This window comes from Zeugodacus cucurbitae, chromosome Y (genome assembly GCF_028554725.1).
Source record: "Zeugodacus cucurbitae isolate PBARC_wt_2022May chromosome Y, idZeuCucr1.2, whole genome shotgun sequence".
Lineage (NCBI taxonomy): Eukaryota > Metazoa > Arthropoda > Insecta > Diptera > Tephritidae > Zeugodacus > Zeugodacus cucurbitae.
The window spans coordinates 5,546,474-5,573,494 of record NC_071673.1 but is presented as its reverse complement, the minus strand read 5'-3'; the positions used below and the strand labels follow the sequence as shown (position 1 = coordinate 5,573,494).

Below are 27,021 nucleotides of genomic sequence, written 5' to 3'. Positions count from 1 at the left end.
AAAATATCGATTCCCAGAAAATACAGGTCAGTACTGAAAAGTTATCATGCCTGAGTAGATCAAAAATTGATAAACTATAAGCTATAAACTATAAAGAAATCGCTAGAGATGATTATCGAGAATTAATTGAGCTTTCAATAATATTTCTTGGCGGAGATACACAGAACAAAATTAGAATCCGGCCTCCAGTGGCAATGCACCAAGCCCGATGGATGGCAAGAGCAATTTATTCATTAAAAATTTCATTACTTAGCTCTCAATTACGAATTTCAAATAAGGATAAGGCAGCTTTGTTAGACGTCTGCCTGTTCATCGTGACATCCTACGTCAAGCCTTGACTACAATGTATTTTAGCTGTTAAAGCACCATTCCAAGACTTATGCTTTTTAAAAGCCATGAAGGCTTATGAAATAATCGATAAAAATATCTCAAAGGCAGCTTTACAAAAGTTTTGCCAGTATTTATGGTATTTGACAGATGAAGTGTCTGTCTTGTCTCTATTCGACGATGACGTTGACCAAGAAACTAATGTAAAGATAGTTGCTAACTTAACTAAAGAATATCCGTCGGTAAACGCTACATACCATCGAAAGACAACTTTGTGGTCCACTTTACGCTTAGTATGAGAGTCAATAATTTTAGTTTTTATTTGTTTTATTTTATGTTAACTGTCGCATTTTATTTCAGAGAAAAACATGGATGACTTTGTTTCAATAAAAAGCGAATCTTTATCCAATCGACTTAAAATAGTTGATGATAACTTTCTTAACGCTTCGTTCCAATATGCTAAAAAGAAGGTTTACACACTGAGAGCAGTTAATGATACCGCTGAAAGAGCGGTTAAGTTAATGCAAGACTGCATGGCTTAATCACCGTCGACGAGGAATAAACTCAATTTTTATTACGTTGCGTTCAAGAACACAGACAGATACGTATATCCGGATTGTAAAAAGAAAACTTTGAAAAGAAAATTTAGTAAATAATTATATAATGTTATTTATAAATACTCAATAAATATAAAATATATGTAAAACGGTGTATTATTGACTACATAAATATTTTAATCCGCAATCCCTACAAAGCTTCCATACTAACTTCCATATTTCATGTTTAACGTCAAGTCGGCACGGGTTATCGTTATTTTTATCGCAATAATATTTATTATTTGAGTTATTAGAATCAAATGTAAAAAAAATTGCGGGTATGCGTAAGTAAATTCGAAAAAAAAAATTTCGCCCTTGTTGGATGGGACACCCTAATGTACACATTTTACGTACCATTCATTTTTTAAATTCAAAAATTATGACTTATACCACATCAGCACCCGGCAAACTCAGCACGAGGAGGAAGCGCGGAAGAAGCCCAGATTAAGACTGAAGAAATTCAAGCTACAACAATTTCAGTAAAAATGCACAGTCAGTCATTATACTTAATTGCTCTATATAGTCATGATGACAACTCACACTACTTTTAATTGCAAAGTGAGTGGTGATAGTCCAGCAATTTAAAATAGTCTGTGGGATAATTGAATACGTCATCCTGGTTTGTAGCTGTGTCAACTCTCCATTAACGAAATTCTAAATTGTCGCATTAAGATCAAAGAGATCCTTGTTTTTTTACCACCAATATAGGTCATTCAATCAGCCGTTTATGTTTATTATATTATAGTTTCATGTCAGGAAAAACACGATGAATAAGCTTCTCTTTCGAGGCCATGAAGTGACAGAAACCCGTTAAAAATGTTATTAATCCAATCAATTACTATATATGCTGATTTTCGTTATTCTATTGGACTTTATTTCAAATTGTGTGCAATAAAATTACATCAATATAAAATATTCGGTTGCCTTTCCCTACTTGTTACAAATTGTTTTGGGCTATCGACACAGCCTAAATATTTTATATTGTCTAATTATATATATATATATATATGTATGCTAGCTGACCCGGCGAACTTCGCCCCGCCCAATTTTTATTTGAAATAGTTAAAACGCTTTTTGTACTCTGTTCAAGGCCATTTATTTGTATGGAATATTAATATATTCAGGGAATAACGTCTCTGATCAATTTAAATATTTTTGGCGAAGTTCGTTCTTTGTTTTGTTGTGTAGCGTGTAAACAAATAAAGAAGATGGCTCTCCAACACGCTAACATGACACATACATACCTATGTACATATGTACATATGAAACTGTAAAATTTTGAACTTAAACGATAAATCGGTTTGAATCATTCGAATTCTCAGAATGAACATTTCCTCACTTTTAGATTTGCTGTGTTGTAGTAAACTATTCACTACAGTGAAATTATTATTTATGAATAAAGACGGAAACCTTAGTATATATCTGGTATAAAAATCCACGGGATTGAGATTTGACCTTGAGGTCAAAATTTTTAAAATTATTGCTGAAAATTTTCGTAGAGTTGATAATAAGCACAAATTTTCATAAAATAGTTCCCTTTTGATTTTATATTCAAGTTTTTAACAAATAAGTTAATTACAAAATTGTTAGTTGATAACATTTAATTTTATAATCTTAGGATAGATAATTCTAATTTTTAATAGTAGTATTTATTTTTTTGAATTATAAACATTTGAATTTAACTTAGCACTAATTGGTGTACAATATTTTTGGTTAACCTGTCTCGAGCTAACACAAATAGATTTGATGGTTTTCCCACACGTGAGCATGCAACATATAATTGCCCATGGGAAAAACATGGATTATCCAAATCTAACCCACAAATGGACTTTGTTTGGCCTTGAGACTTATTAATGGACATGGCAAAAGCTAAACGAATAGGAAACTGTAGTCTTCTGAATGGTATCGTATATTCTGACGGTATCATTGGAATACGAGGCAACAGGACCACTCCTCCTTTAAACTTTCCAGTCAAAATGGTTGCTTCAAGAATATTCCCTGTTAACTTTTTGATGACCAAACGTGTACCGTTGCATAACCGAGGGGGATTCAAATTATGCAGAAGAATAATAATTGAACCAATCTTCAACCGAAGAATATGTGGTGGCATTCCGGGTATATCTTGAGAGTTTAAAAATTCAGTTGGAAAATTTACACTTTCATTTCCATCAACAACAGTATGATTGATCGCCTGGCAACAACTGTTGTATCTGGAAGTTAATTTCGTCAACATCAACATTTTTGGCTGCCAAAATAGCCCGCCCACTGAGCCAGTTATGATCTAAATAATTATTTTGTATATCCGGGAAAATACTTTGAATCAATTCAATTTTTGTGTGAACAACAGTGCAGAAATTGTCTGGCAGTTTAATGCATTGCGTGTTTGGTTGCCGTTCTATTGTACCGTTCCCAATATCTAGCAACTGTTCCGAAAATATATGTGCTAATGGATCATTTAGTAAATGTACGCGCATGTTTATAGTCAATCGAAGTGTTTTAACATTTCTCCATAAAAATGATTGTTTTAAACATGCGTTAATCTCATCGGCGAAAGTAGAGCGAGGTATGACCGGCAACGTCTGTCGGAAATCACCAGATAGCAATATGACAGCACCTCCAAAAAGTTTATCATTGCCGTTCAAATCTTGCATAGTTCGGTGCAATGCCTCGAGTGAACATTTGTGAGCCATTGTGCACTCATCCCAAATAATGATAGAACTTCTTTGCAACACTGCAGCTATTGCGCTATTTTTTTTTATGTTACATATTGCGTTTGGGTTGCTATGAATTTGTAATGGCAACTTGAATGCTGAATGTGCCGTTCGCCCACCATCTAGCATAGTAGCCGCAATGCCTGATGATGCAACTGCCAATGCGATTTTCTGTTGTGACCGTATCTTGGCAAGAATCAACGATATTAAAAATGTCTTACCGGTTCCACCTGGTGCGTCCAAGAAGAAAAAGCCGCCTTGTTTAGCAGCAACAGTCAGCATAATCTGATTATAAATAATTTTTTGTTCAGCTGTCAATAATGGCTCACTGTTCGCGATAATTGTAGCTAAACTGCCATGGTCATATTGTTTTTCTCGTTGTAAATCGGTGTTAATTAAGTCGGTGGTCTGACGATCAGGTGATGGCATACCATAATAATTTAGTGGTGAATTTGAAATTAAAATACATAAATCCTCGATCAACACTAACGTTTCATTATACATCACTGGCGTGTAATCTATGTTTGGGCATTGCTCTGTTTGTCTAATTCGGTGCAATATGTCTTCCGTCATACAATTTTTATATTTTTCCCACAAAGTGGTTGCTTGTGATGGATAACACGTCGTCAAAATAATTGCAAACAGGTGACGAATGTTATTTGGCGTTGATGTGAACGCAGCATCGGCAAGTGTTAGGTCCCAATGGTTATCGTCTTCTAGCAATTGCAGTTCGCGACATGCATCTTGATATGTATTAAATACTCGGGCATTAACTGTTCGCAAAAATTTGAAAGACGTTGGTCCGGGAACATTCACCAATAACAAACGTAAATAGAAGCATTCATGTTGTTTTGGATGTACCGTGTAAAGTCGTCCCAATGTCTTAGCTTTGAATATGCCTGTAATAGAAAGATGTGGTTTTCCTTGTTTCCGTGGCTCCCATTTTTTACCTGATTTGTTCCATGTAAAATAGCGTGGAACATCAGTGTATAGTAGCGTCTTTGCGAATTGGCCTAAAATACCAGGTTTTTGACACAATGTAAAAAATTCAGTTAGTGTCGTTTTTGGAGCCTCAACCGCTCTTTGGAGAACATTTTCTTCAGTGAAGTATACACGCTGACCGTTTTCAAGATGCACTGCTAAATGCTGGACTGAAGGGTATCTTTCGTGTATGGGAAAGCTAAGAGTATGCCAAATTGCTTTGTTGCTGCTGATGTATCTACCCATTTGGTATCGTGTTATTTCATCATTCTTATTTAGGTTTTGTAATTCAATTACGGCCAAGTCACTACCTTTGTTGACATATTTACATATGTACTTAATTGATTTTACGGAATTGATATGAGCCTTATACGTTTTTGAAAGTAATGGTGAATATGGTACCACCCACTGATTGCAAATTTCTACTTGATTTGTATTATTTGATTGCCGGATTGTGAATGTGTGGCCACCATTCGCAACATTTCTGCGGCGATACATAGGATAACCGTCAGTATCCGTGATTGTATCATTCGTATAATTCTTTGGGAAATGCTTCTTACATTTTCCATTTTCCATGCATGGCGATGCCATGTTAAAAGTACCGCACGGTCCGTGGATCATTTGATTGGTAACAACATCAAACAATTCTCGATCAATTGATGGGTCTGGAATTTCGGCTGAAATTATTTGATCAATTTCTTCTGGACGGATTTTATCTAAAGCCAAACTAAAATGTGGGCATGAGGCAAACCTCGCTTTTGCCTATCAATAGAATAAAGCCAACAACGTGTGTTACCGAAAACTGAATATTTAACAATGAAATCAATTAAGGATTTCAGTTTTTGTTTGAACACACGCGCAGTTATATCATGTCGATGTATTGCTTGTTGTCCTGGTAATAATAACGTTTGTATATCCTCCCAATTCGGATTACATGTAAAAGTTATAAACAAATCTGGACGACCGTAATTACGTACGTAAGTCATCGCATCCTGTATGTATTCCTGCATGTTCCGTGGACTACCGATGTAGCTTGAAGGTAAAATGGCCGATGTCATTGGGGTTTAAATTTCCATCGATGTTTCCGACAATAGCATCTCGTAAGTGATTATATTCTTCTGATCGTAATTTCTGCTGGTTGTATCGAATGAATCGCAAGCGTTCGCTTTCAATCTTAGCATACATATCCACAATGTATTGATGGAATAGCTGACGATATCGAAGAATATAGTTATCCTGATTATTCCTAATCATCAATCGGCTTGCGTAGTAGTTCATTAAACTTACTTTTTTATCTCTTGTATTACCTAAAAAGAATAATAAAGAAATTAAATAAGAAATTAAAAGCAAATCATATGTAAGAAATAAAATAGTTAATTGTCAAATTTACCAGTATTTGGATCACACTGTTTGATGTTAAGGTGATATTCATAATGTCCTTGCCAAAATATTAATGGATATTGGAGTGCGTCATATGAACGGTGCAGATCCGAAATCGTACTAATAGTGTTGTCCCGCCGTGTAATTTTTATAGCTCTATTTTCAACTGGATCACCAACCATAATAACAGCTACCTCATCAACAGTTGGCGCGTTAAATCTTCCAGCATGTTCTCCTGATGGAACTTTGTCGGCTTTGATGACGATTTGATAGTTGTCACTTAGCAATTGTGGTGATACTGTTTTAAACAATTGAATGAGTTTATTCTGAGCTTCTAAAAAATTTTCCAACAATATCACAATTGCTCTTTCCTCTGCTTGTTCAATGAAGTTATATTGGCACCGAGTTGTCACGCGTTCTTCACAACTGCCCATAAAATAAATTTGTAGAAACTTTGGATTATCATCAGGCATTGGCATCAGTGACCCAATTTTATGGTACACCTGACCTTATATTTTAAATGTAGGTTTAAAATTACGTCCATCGGAATTAAATTTGCGTATTTTTCGCAAAAATATTTTTGAATTGTCTGAATCGCCAGCAAGAAGCGATATTAAAGGTTCCGGCGGAGTGGGAAGAGGTGGCAGCAGAACTTTTCCTGATGCACAATACATGCCGGGTGTTTCATTGCGAAATTTTAATGCATGACAATATGGACATAGTTTATCCATTTTCCCGATAGCAATTTTTGAATGCGCAGATTAATCAATATCTGCTTCATATTCGAACGCAAGACGAACAAATGTTGAACGTGTTAATGAGCGGCTGGTCCGCTGTCCCTGTACATCTCGTAATCGTGTTGTAACTATGAGTTGTTCACGCGCCGCTCTTGTTCTGGTAACAGTTTGTCGCAGACGTCTATCACGCTGTTCTTGGGATTCTTGTACACGACTCTCTGCTGTCCTGATTCTTTGAGCTGAGTTTCTTGCTGCGATTTGTTCTGCAGACTGCTGAACTCTTTGAACTCTTTGGCGTTGTGCAGCTCTATTCCGTGCATTATTTAGGTTCGATTTTTTTGGTGGCATTTTATTGAAAATATTACTTCAAAGTTCAAAATAAGATTTAATAAATAAAATGAAAAGCAAGCTAATAATACTTACTTTTATTTAATTCGTTTAAAGAGTTTTGAATAATAAACAGAAAGCAAAGCGTGGCCGAGTCTGATAAATTTTAAACACACGTTTTACGTTTAATAAATGGTAAATTTTAAACACACGTTTTACGTTTAATAAATTTTAGCTAAAATAAACGTTTGGACTTTTAATATAAGAGCATCTGCTTCTATAGCGCCATCTAGCCAAATACAGCGCACTTATTCAATTACCTTACAACATCAGCCGTTAGTATCACAAATAATGTCAATAAATGTATTCTCATGTAGCGCCATCTACTGATGCATAGCTCTAAATTTAACTCCAAATGTACTCCATACTTATATTGTGCTTAAGATAAAACAGGAAAATAGTGTTTTACAGTTCATACTTAGGTTATGCTTAAGCACTAAAAATGGGAGGCTTAAACAATGCTTAAATAATAGCTGATTTTTATTTTGCGTTATTTCTTTCGTAGCGTAGAGCAAGTGTCCGTTCGTTTGCATTCAATAACAGCTTATACTTTTTCTTCAGTTCCCATAGGTGCTCCGACTCGCTAGTGATGAAATTTGGGGTTCTTTTGTTGTTTTCATCAATTTCTGATATAATTTTCCTCGCAAATTTATGTATTGTCTGTTATAATTTAAATATTTTAAACATATTTTTATGAATGACATTTGTAAAACATATGTTGCCCATAACGTTGCCATACAAAATTCTATACCTAAATGCAAATAAATGAAATTTTTTTTGCATTTGGGAAATACATGCAGAAATCAACTCTGCGATTTCCTAAATTCCTCTGAAATCTCTCAAATTCGAGGAAGATTTACTGGAAAAGAGTGGCAGCATTGCTTATTTGTCTGACCATACATATGTACATAACTTTATTTATTTCACGGATTGTATGTGATTTTTTCTTAAATTTAGAATATTGGAAGTCATAGATTCGTATAACTTTACCACAAATAATATAAACTTCAAACAACGCATTTTCATTTAATGTTTTTAGCAAGTGGCATCTTTTGTTATGACAGCCTAAATCCATGAAAATTTAACAGGAAATGCAGCGCCATCTACTGTAACATAGCGCACTTAGCGCCACCAACTGGTGGATAGCTCTTTGCTAATAATAAACAAATAATTCGCAATAAATAAATAATGCGACTATAAGGAGAGTTATAAACTATCCTATCTTTCAAGTTGGACCAAACTGCACACAGTGTTAAAAACTTCATTAAAATCGGTTCAGTAGTTTAGGAGTCCATCGAAAACAAACAATGTGACACGTGATTTTTATATATTAAGATATATTTGGCGTAGAAACCGCTTTAAGCGATTATAGCCGAATCCACCAGAGCTCGCCACTCGTTCCTCCTTTTTGCTTTTTGGCGGCAACTGGAAACACCAAGTGAAGCCAGGTCACTTTGCACTTGGTCTTTCCATCGGAGTGGAGGTCGTCCTCTTCCGCGGCTTCCTTCAGCGGGTACTGCAACGAACACTTTCAGAACTGGAGTGTTTTCATCCATTCGTACAACATGACCTAGCCAGCGTAGCCGCTGTTTTTTTATTCGTGGGAGCCAAGACGCGAGTGTGCTGACTGTTTGTTTGATGACAGGAGATATTTCGTCTTGTCCTCATTTACAACCAGACCCATATGCTTCGCTTCTTTATCTAGTCTGGAAAAAGCAGAACAAACGGCGAGGTTGTTGCTTTGATGATATTGATATCAATTACACGAGAGTGAGTCACTTTGTCTGAAGCCTCGTCTGGTATCGAACGGCTCGGAGAGGTCCTTCCCGATCCTGACGGAGCTTTTGGTGTTGCTCAACGTCAGTTTACATAGCCGTATTAGTTTTGTAGGGCTACCAAATTCAGACATAGTGGCATAAAGGCAGCTCCTTTTCGTGCTATTGAAGGCAGCTTTAAAATCGATGAAAAGATGGTGAGTATCGATACTTCTCCTCGGGTCTTTTCCAAGATTTGGCGCATGGTGAATATCTGGTCCATTGTTGATTTTCCAGGTCTAAAGAGTCACTGATAAGGACGAATCAGTTCGTTGACGGTGGGCTTTAGTCTTTCGACAAAACCTTATATGCGATATTGAGGAGACTTATACCACGGTAATTGGCGCAGATTGTGGGTCTCCCTTTTTATGGATTGAGCAGAGCATACCAAGATTCCAATTGTCGGGCATGCTTTCTTCCGACCATATTCTACAAAGAAGCTGATGCATGGACCTATCAGTTATTCGCCGACGTATTGGAATAGCTCGGCCGGTAGTCCATCGGCCCCCGCCGCTTTGTTGTTCTTCTAGTGGGTAATTGCTATTCCAATTTCTTCATGGTCGGATAATGGAATATCTATTCCATCGTCATCGATTGGGGAATCGGGTTCGCCATCTCCTGGTGTTGTACTTTCACTGCCATACAGCAGGTCGGAGAAATGTTCCCTCCATAATCCCAGTATGCTCTGGACATCCGTTACCAGATTACCTTCTCGGACCCTGCATGATAATGCTCCGGTCTTGAAACCTTCTGTAAATCGCCTCATCTTTTCATAAAATTTTTGAGCATTATCTATGTTGTCCAGCTTTTCAAGCTTTCATACTCACGCATTTCGGCATCTTTCTTTATACTTCTGCAAATGCGTCTCGCTTCCCTCTTCAGTTCTCGATATCTATCCCACCCCGAACGTGTTGTGGTCTTTCGCAACGTTGCGCGGTAGGCAATCTGTTTTCTCTCCACTGCGGAACGACAACTCTCATCGTACCAACTGGTTTTTTGGCGTTGCCGGGGATGGATTGTTTCGGCTGCAGCGGTATGCACTGAGTTTGAGATGCCGTTCCACAGCTCCCTTATATCGAGATGCTGATAAGTGCTCTCAGAGAGCAGGAGTGCAAGTCGAGTAGAAAATCGCCTTGGCTGTCGGTTGTGATTGCAGATTTTCGACTTCGAACCTTCTTTGTGTTTGTTGACTGGCGTTCTTTGCTGCACAGAGGCGTGTGCGTATCTTCGCTGCGACCAGATAATGTTCCGAGTCAATATTTGGTCTTCGGAGCGTACGCACGTCTAAAACACTGGAGACATGTCTTCTGTCTATCACAACGTGATCGATTTGATTACGCGTGTTTCGATCAGGGGACAGCCATGTTGCTTGATGAATTTTCTTGTGCTGGAATCTGGTACTACAGACGACCATATTTCGGGCCCCAGCGAAGTCGATCAGCCTCAGGCCGTTTGGCGGTGTTTCGTCATGGAAGCTGAATTTTCCGACTGTTGTGCCAAAGACACCTTCTTTACCCACCCTGGCGTTAAAATCGCCAAGCACGATTCTGACATCGTGGCGGGGGCAGCGCTCATAGGTACGTTCTAGGCGCTCATAGAAAGGATCTTTGGTCACATCGTCCTTCTCTTCCGTTGGGGCGTGGGCGCAAATCAGCGATATGTTGAAGAACCTCGCTTTGATGCGGATTGTGACTAGACGTTCATCCACCGGGGTGAATGCCAGGACTCGGCGACGGAGTCTCTCTCCCACCACAAATCCAACACCGAATTTGCGCTCCTTTATATGGCCGCTGTAGTAGATGTCACAAGGACCCACTTTCGTCCGTCCTTATCCCGTCAATTGCACTTCTTGTATGGCGGTGATGTCAGCCTTTAGTTGTATGAGGACATCAACCAGCTGGACAGAGACACCTTCCCAATTAAGGGTCCGGACATTCCAGATGCATGCCCTAAAATCATGATCCTTAGTACTTTTGCAGGGGTCGTCATGAAAAGGGGGTTTCTCTTCCGAGGCTCTGATTGTTTTTTCATTGGGGAGGTTTTTTTATGTGGGTCCCAAACCCTACGCACAACCGCAGAAACTTCGCCTTCTCACTTTAGCTCGCCTTTAAACGGATGTCTGTTGGCTACCCAGGGGATACTTGGTCTAAACCCGGAAGTCGTGAGCTGCTTGAGTCATATGTAAAAGAATATTTCCCGGCCACTCCCAAGTGAATGGCAATCAGAAACTTTCCTCACTTGCGTGAACTTCTACATATGACCCCATCACCGAAATATAGAGTCTACTGTAATAACTTCAAACAGAATTGAGCATGATGTTATATATATACATGTAATTGTATGTGATTGGCGTTGCAACCGTTTAGCCGGTTATAGCCGAATCGACGATAGTGCGCCACCTCTCTCTCTCCTTCGCAGTTCGGCGCCAGTTGGAGATCCCAAGTGTAACCAGGTCGCTCTCCAATTGGTCCCTCCAACGGAGTGGAGGCCTTCCCCTTCCTCGGCTTCCTCCGGCTGGTACTGTATCAAACACTTTCAGGGCTGGAGTGTTTTCGTCCATTCGGACAACATGACCTAGCCAGCGTAGCCGCTGTCTTTTTATTCGCTGAACTATGTCAATGTCGTCGTATAACTCGTACAGCTCATCGTTCCATCGTCTGCGGTATTCGCCGTTGCCAATGTTCTGAGGACCATAAATCTTGCGCAAAATTTTCCTCTCGCAAACTCCTAGTGCCGTCTCATCGGATGTTGACATCGTCCACGCTTCTGCACCGTAAAGCAGGAGGGAATGATAAGCGACTTGTATAGCTTGATTTTGGTTCGTCGAGAGAGGACTTTACTGTTCAATTGCCTACTCTGTCCAAAGTAGCACCTGTTGGCAAGAGTTATTCTGCGCTGGATTTCGAGGCTGACATTGTTCGTGTTGTTGATGCTGGTTCCCAGGTATACGAAATTATCTACGACCTCGAAGTTATGACTGTCAACAGTATACATACATCATACATATTTCTACTAGTAGACCCGGCCACACGTTGTTGTGGCTAAGGTATACATTAAATTAAGTTGGTCCAATCTTGGCTTCGGCGACGATATTGATACTCGAGGTTGATTTATGTTAGGCAGCATGATGACAACTCACACTACTTTAAATTGCAAAGTGAGTGGTGATAGTACAGGCATTTTTAAATAGTTTGGGATAATTTACTACGTCATCCTGGTTAGTAGCTGTGTCAACTCTCTTGGACCGAAATTCTAAATTGTCGCATTAAAATCATCGATATCTTTTTTTTACCACCAATATAGGTCATTCAATCAGTCATTTATGGTTATCATTTTGAGGTTTCATGTCCGGAAAACTTCTCTTTCGAGTCAATGAGGTGACAGAAATCTGTTGGAAATGTTATTAATCCATCGAAGTGTCAACTGCCAACTGATTCTACAATCGCAATTTGATATTGTTGCAAAAACGCTCATATGTTAGTTGTTAATTGGTGATTCTTTACTCAAATTAAATGATTTCAGGCATGCGATTAGCCCATCAGTAACAGTTGATCCAGGAATAATTGGAAGAGTCTGGCGTAAATCACCTGCTAACAGAATCCTGGCTCCCCCAAAAACGTTCATCGACAATCAAGATCTTTTAAAGTCCTGTGCAGTATCTCCAGCAACTTCTTGAATATTTGGAAAATCTTCGTTATAGCGCTATTTTTGGCGATTTTGCCAACTGGTGTTTCGTTCATTTGCAATTTAGGAGTAATTTCAAGGCCGAATGTGCCGTTTGTTTCCTACTAACAGGTGCCAAGTTGCTGCTATTCCCGTTAACCTTGGTGGTGAAAATGAGCGAAATTGGTTCTGGAATTACATCAGCCCTCATATACTATATAAGATGATTTTCCATTGGACTTTAAGTCGAATATATAGGTCAAATTGTGCGTTATCTTAATAAAAATAGAGCAATAAAGTGCGAGAGTATAAAATGTTCGGTTGGCCCCGAACTTAGCCTTTCCTTATTTGTTACAAATTGTTTTGGGCTATCGACACAACCTTATACAATTGAACTATAACAAAAATATTTTAACAAAGAAACTTCAAAATAGTATTTTTTTTTCTTTTTATATTTTTCTTGTCAACTCGAATAAAATTCTCTTATTATTATATTTCTCGCAATTTTTTCATATTTACTCTCTTTCTAATCCTTTTCTGGCCTTCCACGAATATTTCAAGACTAAAATTAGCCAGATCGGTTTGGCCGTTCTCGTTTTTTTGCGGCACAAACGAACAGCAATGATGGAGTTATAGTGTTACGCAGCATGATGACAACTCACACTACTTTTAATTGCAAGTGAGTGGGGATAGTCCAGCAATTTAAAATAGTCTGTTGGATAATTGAATACGTCATCCTGGTTTGTAGCTGTATCAACCCGCCTTTAACGAAATTCTAAATTGTCGCATTAAGATCAAAGCCATCCTTGTTTTTTAACACCAATATAGGTCATTCAATCTGCCATTTATGTTTATTATATTATGGTTTCATGTCAGGAAAAACACGATGAATAAGCTTCTCTTTCGAGGCCATGAAGTGACAGAAACCCGTTAAAAATGTTATTAATCCATCGAGGTGTCAACTGCGTCGCTACCATTTTCAACTATTTCTACAAATCGCAGTATGATATTGTTCGAAAAACACTCGTATCTTATATGTTAATTGGCGATTTTTTATGTGTCGCCACAAATTAGATGATTTTAGGAATGGGATTAGTTCGTCAACAATAGTTGATCCAGGAATAGTCTGGCGAAAATCACCTGCTAACACAATCATGGCTTCACCAAAAATATTTTCGTTGTCGCGTACATCTTTTAAAGTCCTGTGCAGTATCTCCAGCGATTTGAATATCTGGAAAATCTTCTTTATAGATCTTTTTTTTTGGCGATTTTGCAGACTGGTGTTTCGTTGATTTGCAAGTTAGGAGTAATTTTAAGGCCGAATTGCCGTTTGTCTGCCTACTAACAGGTGCCAAGTTGCCCCTATTCCCATTATAACTGAGCGTTGAAAATGATTGAAATCGGTTTAGGAATTAACTCAACCCTCATGTTATGGGTGATTCGAAAATTGTGGATTTAAGACTTTTTCTGGCATTCTAAACAAAGAATTTGTGAAATCGGTTCAACGGTTCTCGAGTTATGCGCTTAGCAACACATTTTGCGATTCATTCAACACTTGAAGCACTTCTTCTTATGCGTTGATTTAGATTATCACGTTGTTGAGTTGTTTCATTTGCCCGACGATTTCTCATTGTTAACTGAGTCGTTTCATTTTCCGCCTGTCTTTCTTCTTGTGTTTGTGATGCACGAAGTCAATTGATAGGCAATATTCCGAACTCTATTTGCATTTCGCGCTCGATGCGAAAGATTACATCTTTTGGCTCGTGGCATTCTGAATTACACTGAGAAATGAATACACAAAACATGTGCTCACATGTCATAACCTCACAAAATAAACATCTCACATATGTCATTGCATCTTGCGTGGGTTGCCAACTGTGCATATGCATGCAGCTGTCAAAAGTTGATGCACACAGCGCCATCATCTGTTCGTTTTTATTTCCTTTTTAAAATCGTATTTGAAAATTTATTTTCTTCATAATTTTTTTTCCGGAAAATTTTCCAGAATTTTTTTAAGTATTCTTCTTGTTTGGGGGGAGACCTGACCGAATTGGAGGTAATCACCGAAATCGGTTCAGGCGTTCTCCAGTTATAAGAGTAGTAAGTAACGTCACTTTCTTTTATATATATAGATTAACAAGCGACAATTTTTTTTAATTCCGCACACGACCATTCAGTAAGGAGCCGACCGCGCGACCGATCTTAACCCCCCTCCCGTACCCCCGTGCCCGAGTGACGCCTACAACTCTACAACGCATAGTTAGCCGCCGAACGCCTTTTCAAAATTTTTAACTCGTGATATCTTTTGAAGAGAATGCCAGAATCTAATAATTCAAAAAGTTATATAAAGGTTTTGAAGCGATCTTAAATAATAAATCACTTATTTCGATAAGGATTAATACTAAGGTATAAATAAACAGCCTTTTCAAGTAGTGGTATTTTAATTAATTTTTTTATATAAAATCGCTTATTGTGACAAAACTATAATAGTTACAGATATGACGTTTTTTGTAGATAATGATAAGTTCTACAAAATTGTAGAACATCACTTTGTTATATCTTCAATCGTTTTCGCAGCATTCGCGATTAAAGAAAATTTTTTGGTTTTTTTTTACATTATCAGAGTTTTGGTAAGGAACCCTATTTTTTTTTTTAAATAAATATAGCCTATGTCACTCAGGGATAGTATAGCTTTCCAACCGTGAAAGAATTTTTCAAATCGGTTCAGTAGTTTCGGAGCCTATTCGAGACAAACAAACAAAAAAATAAACCTTTCCTCTTTATAATATTATTATACATTTGCTAATTTAGTTTATACCCTAGCCACAAAAAGGTGAGTATATTTATATATACATATATTTGTTTAATTTCAACTTACATCTTTGGTTTCAGTTGTGGAATCTTCTTCACCAATATGTGGACGTAGCTGAAACTAAAAATTAAACATAATAATAATTAGCAACCACGTAATCTTAAATTGATAATATGAAACCAATAATCGATTTAAAGAGTAATAAGAATTATTTGTAAGAATAAAACTATAAATATTACTATTGAGTAAAATAATATGTATTTGTTTTATTCGGAATCTAGTACTAGAGCATACTATTGTCAAGAAAATGTTTTTGAAGTTAATACTTCTTTAGCCGCACCAGAATAATTTTTAAAGGTCGTATTTGTGAAACAATAACAAAATTTAGTACTAATAAAAATCTTGTCACAATACATGTGTTGTTGTTTTGCGTTCATTGACTCATTAGCAATAAGCAGAGAACTTTTAACGCTGGTCCGCTTTTCGAAGGGGTATTCGTTTGAATAAGCGTGTTTTACCACAATTTAACAACAAGGCACCCGAAAATAGCTAGATTGACAGGATTTAATGTTAAAACGTTTTTTTACAAGTTACACTGAAATAGCTTTTGCTTGTTGTTTTTGTTGTCGCAGGGTAACATGCTATGTTGTTATAAACCTTGATATATTTCTGAGAGACTGAAGTCAGTTTGGCAAAAATAGCTAGAAATATGGCGGAGATATAAGCAAATGAACTACAGACTCGCAGTAGTCAAAAGTATTTACACACATATTATTTTGCATCAAAAGTATTTACACACAACTTGAAATGAATTATCCTGTTATTTTTTAATGATAATTTTTTTTAATTTTAATATTTAGTCTAGGTTTCTATTCTAAGGCGATAAATTCATAATTGGTTAGATCGCCTTTGGCATCAATAACAGCCTGTTTTATGGACCGAATTGATTCAACGCAATTGTGCGCTAAGTTAACTGTTAATTTAAAATGTCGGTAATTTACCTTCTGGACCGAATTAATGCCTGCGATATGCTGCTGAAACTGAACGAACTCGACCCATTTTTGACGCGAATGGTGACTGGCAATGAAAAATTGATCACATACGAACATATCAAGCGAAAACGGTCGTGGTCGAAGGACGATGCATTGTCCCAAACAGTGGCCAAGTCGGGATTAAGGGCCAGGAAGGTTTTGCTGTGTGTTTGGTTGGATTGTAAGGGAATCATCCACCATGAGCTGCTCTCATATGACCAGACGCTTAATTCTGCAATCCACTGCGAACAACTGGACCGCTTGAAGGAGGCGATGAAGAGTGTATTGTTCCACCAGGACAACGCCAGACCACACACTTCGTTGATGACTCGTCAGAAAATACGCGAGCTCGGATGGGAGGTTTTATCGCATCCACCATATGCCCGAACATAGCTCCAAGTAATTATCACTTGTTCCTATCCATTTCGAACGCCATTGTTGGTGTAAAGTTGAACTCAAAAGAGGGTTGTGAAAAGTGGCTGTCCGAGTTCTTCGCAAATAAGGATGGGGGCTTCTATGGGGGTATTATGAAGTTGCCGTCTAGATGGAAACAGATTATCGAACGAAACGGCGCATATTTGAACTAAATCCGATCACTGTAACAATTTTAATTTCAATGCTTTATAAAAATACCAAAAAATCGGAAGGGAGATATAACCCTATATCTCACCCATTTAGCTTTAGGACTTCCAAACCACCGTTGTGTGAACAAATCTATTATACTCTCTTTAGCAACTTTAGCGAAGGTATAAAAATGTATGAATAGCGTTACGAAAAGCTACTTCTTATGAAGAGACGTCGAAACAAAATGTTGGGATATTAACGCATTTGAATAATCAAAGTGAAACTCCTATTTATAATAATAAAATACAAGTAAGGAAGGGCTAAGTTCGGGTGTAACCGAACATTTTATACTCTCGCAATTTATTTATTTAACTTTATTTATAGTATATAATACACAATTTGACCCACATATGCGTCATATATATTGTATAAAGTCCATTGAAAGTTGGAAACCTTAATATTAGGTTAGAAGCACCGAGGTCCACATGTTCGATATATGGGGCCTTGAAAACCGATGGTCCGATTTCGGCGATTTTTCGAATGGGGCTGCCACACTTCCTATATAGGAAGTAGGCGTGGCTGTGAAGCGATTTGGCCTATTTTCACAACATATCATTGAGATGTAAGGAAATTATTACAAATCAAGTTTCATTGAAATCGGTCGAGTAGTTCCTGAGATATGGTTTTTGACCCATAAGTGGGCGATGCCACGCCCATTTTTAATTTTGTAAGTGCAGCTTTCATTTGCCATTTCTTATGTGAAATTTAGTGTTTCTGGCGTTTCTCCTTACTGAGTTAACTCACTTTTAGTAATTTTCAACCTAAACTTTGTATGGGAGGTGGGTGTGGTTATTATCCGATTTCAAATAATTTAAGAGTGGGATATGTAAGAGAATCGACTGTAGAAAGTTTGGTTTACATAGCTTTGTTGGTTTACGAGTGGGGCGGGGCAACGCACACTTTCCCAAAAAAATTACATCCAAATATGCCCCTTCATAGCGGCAGTAGTCCGATTTTGCCTATTTTTGAAAGCAACCCTCCCACGGTCCCATGGAACATGTGTTCCAAGTTTCATCAAGATATCTCAATTTTTACTCAAATTATCCGTTGCACGGACGGACAGGCAGACATTCGGATTTTGACTCGTCTCGACACCCTGATCATTTTTATATATATATATTTTTTTTTTCAATATTTCTTTATTTATTGAATCTGCTTTGTTTAAAGCCTAACAATAAGTATTAAAATCTTAAATCTATTTACAACTAAGTAAGCTCAAAAATGTGTTTGAGCTTTTTGGCAGAACGTTGCTCTTTAGTAGGCAGATCTCTTCTTTTTAAACGAGCTTGATTGGAATGTACCAAGGCGTTTGCCAATGGGTTTGGATGTTCACGAAGTTTAGAAATATATTTCGTTCTGCTGTCCTCTATTTCCTTCTTTACCATAGGAATATCAAGATCCTTATGGATATTTTCATTACGCATGTACCATGGTGAACCCGTTATTGTTCTAAGCATTTTAGATTGGAATCTCTGATTTATATCAATGTTGGTTGCACAGGCCGTACCCCACAGTTGAATACCATACATCCAAATCGGTTTTACGATTGCATTGTATAACAGGACTTTGTTGTCTAGGCTAAGTTTAGAATTTTTGTTTAGAAGCCAATTTAAATTTGCTGCTCTTAACTTCATGCAAGTTACTTTACTCGCTATATGTTTCCGCCACGTAAGCCTTCGATCCAGGTGAATCCCAAGATAAGTTACTTCATTCGCTTGGGGTACTAATACATTGTTTATTTTAACTGTTCGACATTTTTCTGGTCTTAGAGAAAATGTAACATGCTTGCATTTTTGCTCATTAATTTTTATACGCCAGTTGGCTAGCCATTCTTCGACACAAGTTAAGTGCTCCTCTAATACTCTTGATGTTCTAATGGGGCATTTGTTTCGGCTTACTACTTACTTCCGCAAAAGTGGATGTCAATACGTTATTAGCTATTGGAATGTCTGCTGTATATATTATGTACAGAGTGGGGCCTAATACACTGCCCTGAGGTACACCGGCCCTTATTGCTCGTTCTTCTGATATAAAATCTGCTACTTTAACCATAAATTTCCTATTTCTTAAATATGACTCCAATGTTTTATGCAATTCGTAAGGTAAAACGTTTTTGATTTTCCATAAAAGGCCTTCATGCCAGACCTTATCGAACGTCTGAGCTACATCGAGAAAAATAGCTGAACAGTACTCTCTGTGCTCGAATGCTTTCCTGATTTCGTTTGTAATTCTATTCACTTGCTCTACTGTGCCATGTTTAGCACGAAACCCGAATTGATGGGTTGGTATTATGTTATTTTCGTGGAGGAAAGGAGACATTTTTGATAGTAAATCTTTTTCGAATATTTTGGAAAGACAGGGTAAGAGACTTATTGGTCTGTAGGAAGATGGTTGTGTTAAGTCTTTTCCAGGTTTATCTATCATGATGATCTGCGACTTTTTCCACGAAATTGGATAGTACCCGAAACCAAGAATTGCATTAAAGAGCAAAGAGAGCACTGATATAGCAATATTTGGCAACTCAATTAACATTTTTGGAGTAATATTGTCGTGTCCTGAAGACGTTTCGGACAACCAAGAATTGCATTAAAGAGCAAAGAGAGCACTGATATAGCAATATTTGGCAACTCAATTAACATTTTTGGAGTAATATTATCGTGTCCTGAAGACGTTTTCGGATTTAGCTCTTTTAGGGTATTGATAATTTCATAAGTAGACGTCCTAATAGACACGCTTGACTCGTTTGCAATATTGGGCAACGTTGGCAACTTAAAGTTGTTTTTTGGGCCATTGGGTTGAAATATCTTTTCTAGGTGATTTGCAAAGCAATTTCCCTTTTCCTCATTACTGCGCGCCCAATTACCATTCGACTGTCATATAGGCATCTTGGAATCTACTGGAGACTTAAAATACTTTTGGGCTTTCCAAAGGGAGTTTTTCTTGCTAGAATTTGGACACAGGTGCTTTATATAATTTTCAGTATTGTATTCTTCATCGCGTTTAAGTGCTTTTTTTAACTTACGTGCAGCCGATTTCAGTTGACGCAGAGTTGAAGGGGAACGTCTCGCTTGCCTTTTCTCATTTACAAGCTTTTCTATTTCATTATTAGTCATGTTTCTAAAAACCTTAACTTTTCTTTTAGGCGTTGCCAAGACAGCTGCATTTGTTATTACATCATTGAATTCCATTACGCTACTGATATTAATGTGGCTACTGATATATTTTCTATATTTCAACCAGTTAGTTTTAAAAGATGTTAGAGATACTTTTGGCTCAACTATCATGGGCTGTTCGCATAACTTTATAAGTACAGGAGAATGATCAGAACTTAAGTCAATACATGTATCTACTGTTATTAGCGATCTATCTACAGCAAAATCTATTAAGTCTGGTATTTTGTTTCTATCACTGGGCCAGTATGTCGGCTTACCAGGAGATATTATATCAAGGTTATTGTGCTTATTTATAATAGTGTAGTACAGCTGTCGTCCTTTCGGATTAATAAGACGTGAGCCCCAGTACATGTGTTTCGCATTATAATCACCACCTGCTAGAAATCTTGGACCTAGCGTTCCAAAAAAATCTTTAAATTCGCAATCTGTAATTTTAAAACGAGGTGGACAGTATATAGCAGTCAGATTGAGGTCAGAACCTCGATTTTTCAACGATATTGTTGTAGCTTGTAACTGCGCTGCATGCGGTTCTAAAGCATGGTGGTTTAGCCGATTTCTAACCAATACTGCTGTTCCACCGTGCGCCTTTCCATCTTGATGATTTGTAACATGAAGTCTATATCCCGCTATAAAGAAATAGTTTTTATTTGTTAAATGAGTTTCTGATAACAGCATAACATCTAGGCTTTTTTCAGTCAGAAATCGTATTATTTTGATATTTTGATATATATAACCCTATATCTAACTCGTTTAGTTTTATGACTTACAAACAACCGTTATGTGAACAAAACTTTAATACTCTCTTAGCAACTTTTGTTGCGAGAGTATAAAAAACAAATTTATATTGAAAAATAAAATGTAACTTTTTACCAGAAGATTGCTTCTTGGGTTGTTATAAATTGCAATTCTAATAAATACTGTAATGAGTTATTCAAAGTTTTAAGAACTAAGCCATAAATAAAGCTAAAATGATAAAATGATTACATCAAAAACACTAAATTTTACAGCAGAAGTGATAGAGAAGAAACTCAGATTCTTTTTTACAAATGGACGTGACGTCGCCCACTTATGGGTCAAAAACCATATCTCAGGACCTACTGGACCGATTTCAATGAACCGATAAAGATAGCGGAATAAAACTTTACACAAATACTGTATATCATCTGTGGTTTCACTTGTGGAAAAATTGTCGTAGTCGGACAATAACTTTTGAAGACCCCGAATGTCGGACCTGACGAACTCAGTGGCTAAGGGTAATTTTTCAGCGAAAATATCGGTAAATGTCTCAGATATTTTAATTTAATTCAGAAAACATTTTTTTCTTCTAAAAGTGTATCTCTGTTCCAGAATTTCTTAAAATCGGCTCATAACTTACACTAGCTCCCACATACCTACATAATTATAGGTTTTCAAAAATACGGTGGGTTTTATGCCGCATATATCGGTTAATATGTGAGATATCTTAGCAACTTTAAATGAGCGTATAGTCTTAGATATAGTGTACCTGGATGGGGAAAATGAGTGAAATCGGTTCAGGAATAAGGTCAGGCCTCACATACCATATATGATAATTTTCGTTATTTGATTGAACTTTATGCCGAATTTATGGTCAAATTGTGTGTTATCTTAATAAAACTATAGAAACAAATTGCGATAGTTTAAATGCTCGGTTGCACCCGAACTTAGCCTTTTCTTACTTGTTTTTTTATACTCTCGCAACAAAAGTTGCTATGAGAGTATTATAGTTTTGTCCACATAACGGTTGTTTGTAAGTCCTAAAACTAAACGAGTTAGATATAGGGTTATGTATATCAAAATGATCAGGGTGACGAGTAAAGTTCAAATCCGTATATCTGTCTGTCCGTCCGTCCCTCCGTCTGTCCGTCCGTGCAAGCTGTAAATTGAGATATCTTAATGAAACTTGGAACACGTGTTCCTTGGCACTATAAGAAGGTTAAGTTCGAAGATGGGCGGAATCGGAACACTGCCACGCCCACAAAATGGCGATAACCAAAAACACATAAAGAGCTATAACTAAGCCATAAATAAAGTTATGAAAATAAAATTTGGAACATAGGATCGCATTAGGGAGGGGCACATTTGAACGAAATTTTTTTGGAAAAATGGTCGTGACCCCGCCCCCAAATAGGTTTTTTTGTATATATCTTGCAAACCAATAAAGCTATATACACTAAACTTTCTGCAGTAGTTCATTTTAGCCGTTTCCTTATACAGTACAAAAACTAAAGAAATCGGATAATAACCATGCCCACCTCCCATACAAAGGTTATGTTGAAAATTACTAAAAGTGAGTTAACTCACTAACGAGAAACGTCCGTAACACCAAATTTTACATAAGAAATGGCAGAAGGAAGCTGGACTCAGATTTTTTTACAAAATGGAAAATGGGCGTGGCGTCTCCCACTTATGGATCAAAGACCATATCTCAAGAACTACTTGACAGATTTCAATGAAATTCGGTATATAATATTTTCTTGACACCCTGATGACATATGAGCGAAATCGGTTCACAACTACGCCTACTTCCCATATAACTCAATTTTGAATTCCATCTGATTCGTTCACTTTATAAAGTATACATAAGGAACCAATGAAGATAGCGGAATAAAACTTTACACAAATAGTGCATATCATATCTGGCTTCACTTGAGAAAAAATATTGTCGAAAACGAACTATAACTTTTCAAGGCCCCAGATATCGAATATGTTAAACTCAGCGCCTAAGGGTAAATTTTAACCGAAAATATGGCAAATCTCTCAGATAATTTAATGTAATTCAGAGGAAAGTGTTTTCTTCTAAAAGTGTGTATCTGTTTGTTAAAATCGGTTAACAACTACCCCTACTCTCCCATATATCTAATTATAGGTTTTTTAATACGGTGGGCTTTATTCCGCATATATGTATGAAATCGGTTAAGGAATTACCTCAGCCCTCATATGCTATATGTAACGATTTTCGTTATTCTATTAAACTTTGTGCTGAATTTAATAACATTTCTTCAATAAATTGCGAGAGAATAAAATGTTCGGTTGCACCCCAACATAGCCTTTCCTTACTTGTTATACTCTCGCAACCTGTTGCACAGAGTATTATAGTTTTGTTCACATAACAGTTGTTTGTGTCACCAAGAAATAAAAGAGTTAGATATGGGGTTATATATATATAAATGATCAGGATGACGAGTGGAGTTGAAATCCGGATGTCTGTCCGTCCAAGCAATAACTTGAGTAAAAATTGAGATATTTTAATGAAACTTGGAACACATATTCCTTGGGACCGTGAGAGGGTTGCTTTCGAATATGGGCAAAATCGGTCCACTGCCACGCCCACAAAATGGCGAAAACCAAAAACACATAAAGTGTCATAACTAAGCCATAAATAAAGTAATAACAGTAAAATTTGGAATAAGGGATCGCACTAAGAAGGAGCATAGTTGGATGTAATTTTTTGGGGAAGTGGGCGTGGCCCCGCCCCCAAATCGGTTATTTGTATATATCTCTCAAACCAATGAAGCTATATAAACCAAACTTTCTGCAGTCGTTTTTTTTTTTAGCCACTTCTTAATACAGTCCAAAAATGAAAGAAATCGGACAATAACCAGCTCCCATACAAAGGTTAGGTTGAAAATTACTAAAAGTGGGTTAACTCACTAACGAAAAACGTCAAAAACACTAAATTTCACATAAGAAATGGCAGATGGAAGCTGCACTCAGATTTTTTTACAAAGTGGAAAATGGGCGTGGAAAATGGCGTCGGTGCTTCTAACCTCATATTATGGTTCCAACTTTCAATGGACTTTATACAATATATATGACGAATATGTGGGTCAAATTATGTGTTATATAATATTAATTGAGTTAAATAAATAAATTGCGAGAGTATAAAATGTTCGGTTACACCTGAACTTAGCCCTTCCTTACTTTTTTTTTAGTTTTGTGAGATGGAAAAAATCACCGAAAGACACTGTTGCCATATCAACCGTAGTGTGAGAGTTTAACCTACTAAAAACATCTCGATTCATAACTAATGAATTTGCCATGCCGAATTACCGTTAGGTATTACATCGCAGAACAAGCTAAGCCTATTGGCTAGTATTTCTCAGGGTTTTAATTTAAATACGGCTTCATGTCACGATATTTCGTACTCGCTCTACTCTTCTCTGGCCCAGAAGGACATTTGCGGCCCATGGTTTCACATATGTAGTTCCACACATGGTTCGACTGCAGCTTGTGTATTACTAAATTTTCTGGAGTTAATTTCTCCGAAACTACTCTACCAATTTCAATGAAATTCGGTTTATGATATCTTCCTAGCTTCCAAATCGGATCAAATTAATAAAATGAAATAAATAAATTGCGAGAGTATAAAATGTTCGGTGATACCCAAACTTAGGCCTTCCTTACTTGTTTAACTTGATTTATGTGGCTACTTATAGATAAATATATTAAGTATGAAAATCAAAACAGTTTTTTTAAATAGTGCATTATCGTCGTTGATAATTTGTGAACGGATATTTGCAAACGTTTGTTAGAATCAATCCAATTATTATAATAATTTAATTTAATAGAAAAATAAGTATGCATTTTTGTTTGAAATTTCTTGAATAATATTTATTGGAAAACAAGTTTATTTGTAAGTCGTTTGTGTATTAAGTGAGAATTTTTAGAATCTCACAAGTTGGCTGTGGGCAACATTGGGCCATTGTAGTAATAAAAATTTGTTTTCAATTATGCGTTCAAAAGAGAAAGATGTATCTTAAAGTGAAATTAACAATATTTTGTGGTTCTTTTTCAATGTTTCGAGTGATGAAAACAGTGGAGATGTTTTCGTGATGTTAGGGACATTGACATTGTTGAAAGTGCAGAGAGCATTGAAATAGGACTTTTGGAAGAAATGTTTGAATATACATATATGATTCGTCACACAATGAAAGAATAGAAATAACATAATAGAATTCAAAAATAGTTCTTAATTCCCTATGATAATGATAATCAAAGGAATTTGAAATTACAGAAAGTTTTTGGAAGCAGGATTCCATCTTACAGGTGAAAATTCTAAAAGGGCGCTATATTAGAATTCTGTTTTATATCGGTGTTCTAAACTTAGCCCTATTAAAAATGGTTTTGTCCGTAAACCTCAATAATACTGTAATTTCAAATTTTGTGTCAAGAAACAGATTTGAAAAGCTAAGGGTTCCTTCTGAATTGAAAAAAATATGAAAACAATCACAATTCAATATGTATGTGTGGGTTGCTTATCGTCTTGTATGGGTGATGAACCAATTGGAAACTGAGGACGTTGGAGCGCACACAGGAAAAAAATATTTGGAGATTCCTAGACCTGCTGTTCTCTCTTTTTATAATAAACACATGCGAGGTGTAGATCTTTCGAACATTCTGATGGAATCGTATAAAGTAAACTTTCGCTCAATGAAGTGGTATATGAGACAATTTTACCGTTGTTTAGTCGTGTCTATTTTATTGCAATCATTTGAGTGTACTTCAACCAAAACAAAAGCACACTCCACTCACTAAACTTCAATTTGATGTCGGGAATTCTCTGATGACTTCTGGTGCTACATTCCTCGGGCCAACCAAGAGAAAAGGAGGTCGCGACTCATCAGCAACTTTAATAGAATCTCCACATGATTGATCCTAGGAGCTCAATAAACAGTCTACAAGTATATTCCTACACATACTAATGCGAAACGCTACAAAATGGATATTGGGTTGTGTTTGGTGAAAAGGACGTTGAATGTGGTCAAATTCTTTGCAACATATATTCTCAATTTTCTGTAGTTCTTTTGCCACAATTGTCACTGCAATATCGTCTACATAGTCGATAATTTGTACTTCTTTTGGCGTTTAAAAAAAATAATCACCGATGGTTATATGCATATCTACCTCAGGAAAATTGAGATTTGTGCACTCTTATTTTTCTCAATTTTTATTTAAATTTTGCATATTTTATTCACCTTTAATTTTTTTTAGATGTTAGTAAGAAGTATTTAAAGAATCAAAAACATATACCGTACTAAAAAAATGTAACCAAATTAATAAAACTTCATTTTATACCATACAAAATAGTTATATGTGCAAAATTCAAAATATTTTTGTAAATAGGTAAACGATTTGAATGAAATGTTTTCGATTTATTAGTATGAAATTGGGCACCCGTTCTTGTTTTTCAAAAGTTTTAGCCAATTTGTCATAGAATGGGCCAACTTTTACAGTACTAAAACGTTTATCTTCGCCCATTCCTCCGCAACGATTTGTTTTAGCTTTCATACTCCTTTGTTCAGCTAAAAAATGTTGCGGAAAGTATGTCCCATAAATTCTCTATTGAATTCAGATCTAGATTTATCGAGTAGTTCCTGAGATATGGTTTTTGATCTGAGTCCAGCTTCATTCTGCCATTTCTTATGTAAATCTTATTTGGTGTTTCTGACGTTTCTCGTTAGTGAATTAACGCACTTTTAGTAATTTTCAACCTAACTCTTGTATGGGAGGTGGGCGCGGTTATGATCCGATTTTTTTCATTTTTGGACTGCAGTAGGAAGTGGTTAAAAAAACGACTGAAGAAAGTTTGGTTTATATAGCTCTATTGGTTTGCGAGATATGTACAAAGACAATTTGAAGACAATCTGAATCGTTTACTTTACAATATATAAAGTAAGCACTAGTGAATATATCGGTGCAGAACTTTGCATAGATACTATGTTAATAGTGTGGCAGCCCCATTCTAAAAATCGTCGAAATCGGAC

General features: G+C 36.7%; 1 protein-coding gene across 8 annotated transcripts in view; it reads right to left on the bottom strand.

Moving 5' to 3' along the window:
- Window positions 1–27,021, bottom strand: part of LOC128923552 (protein rtoA-like) — a 2,411,103-nt gene that overhangs the window by 621,026 nt on the left and 1,763,056 nt on the right. For all 8 annotated transcript variants that reach the window (XM_054235822.1, XM_054235824.1, XM_054235823.1 and 5 more), the window contains one exon: window positions 15,475–15,528. In XM_054235822.1, coding sequence (XP_054091797.1) covers window positions 15,475–15,528 — 54 coding nt within the window. The remainder of the gene's footprint in view (window positions 1–15,474; window positions 15,529–27,021) is intronic.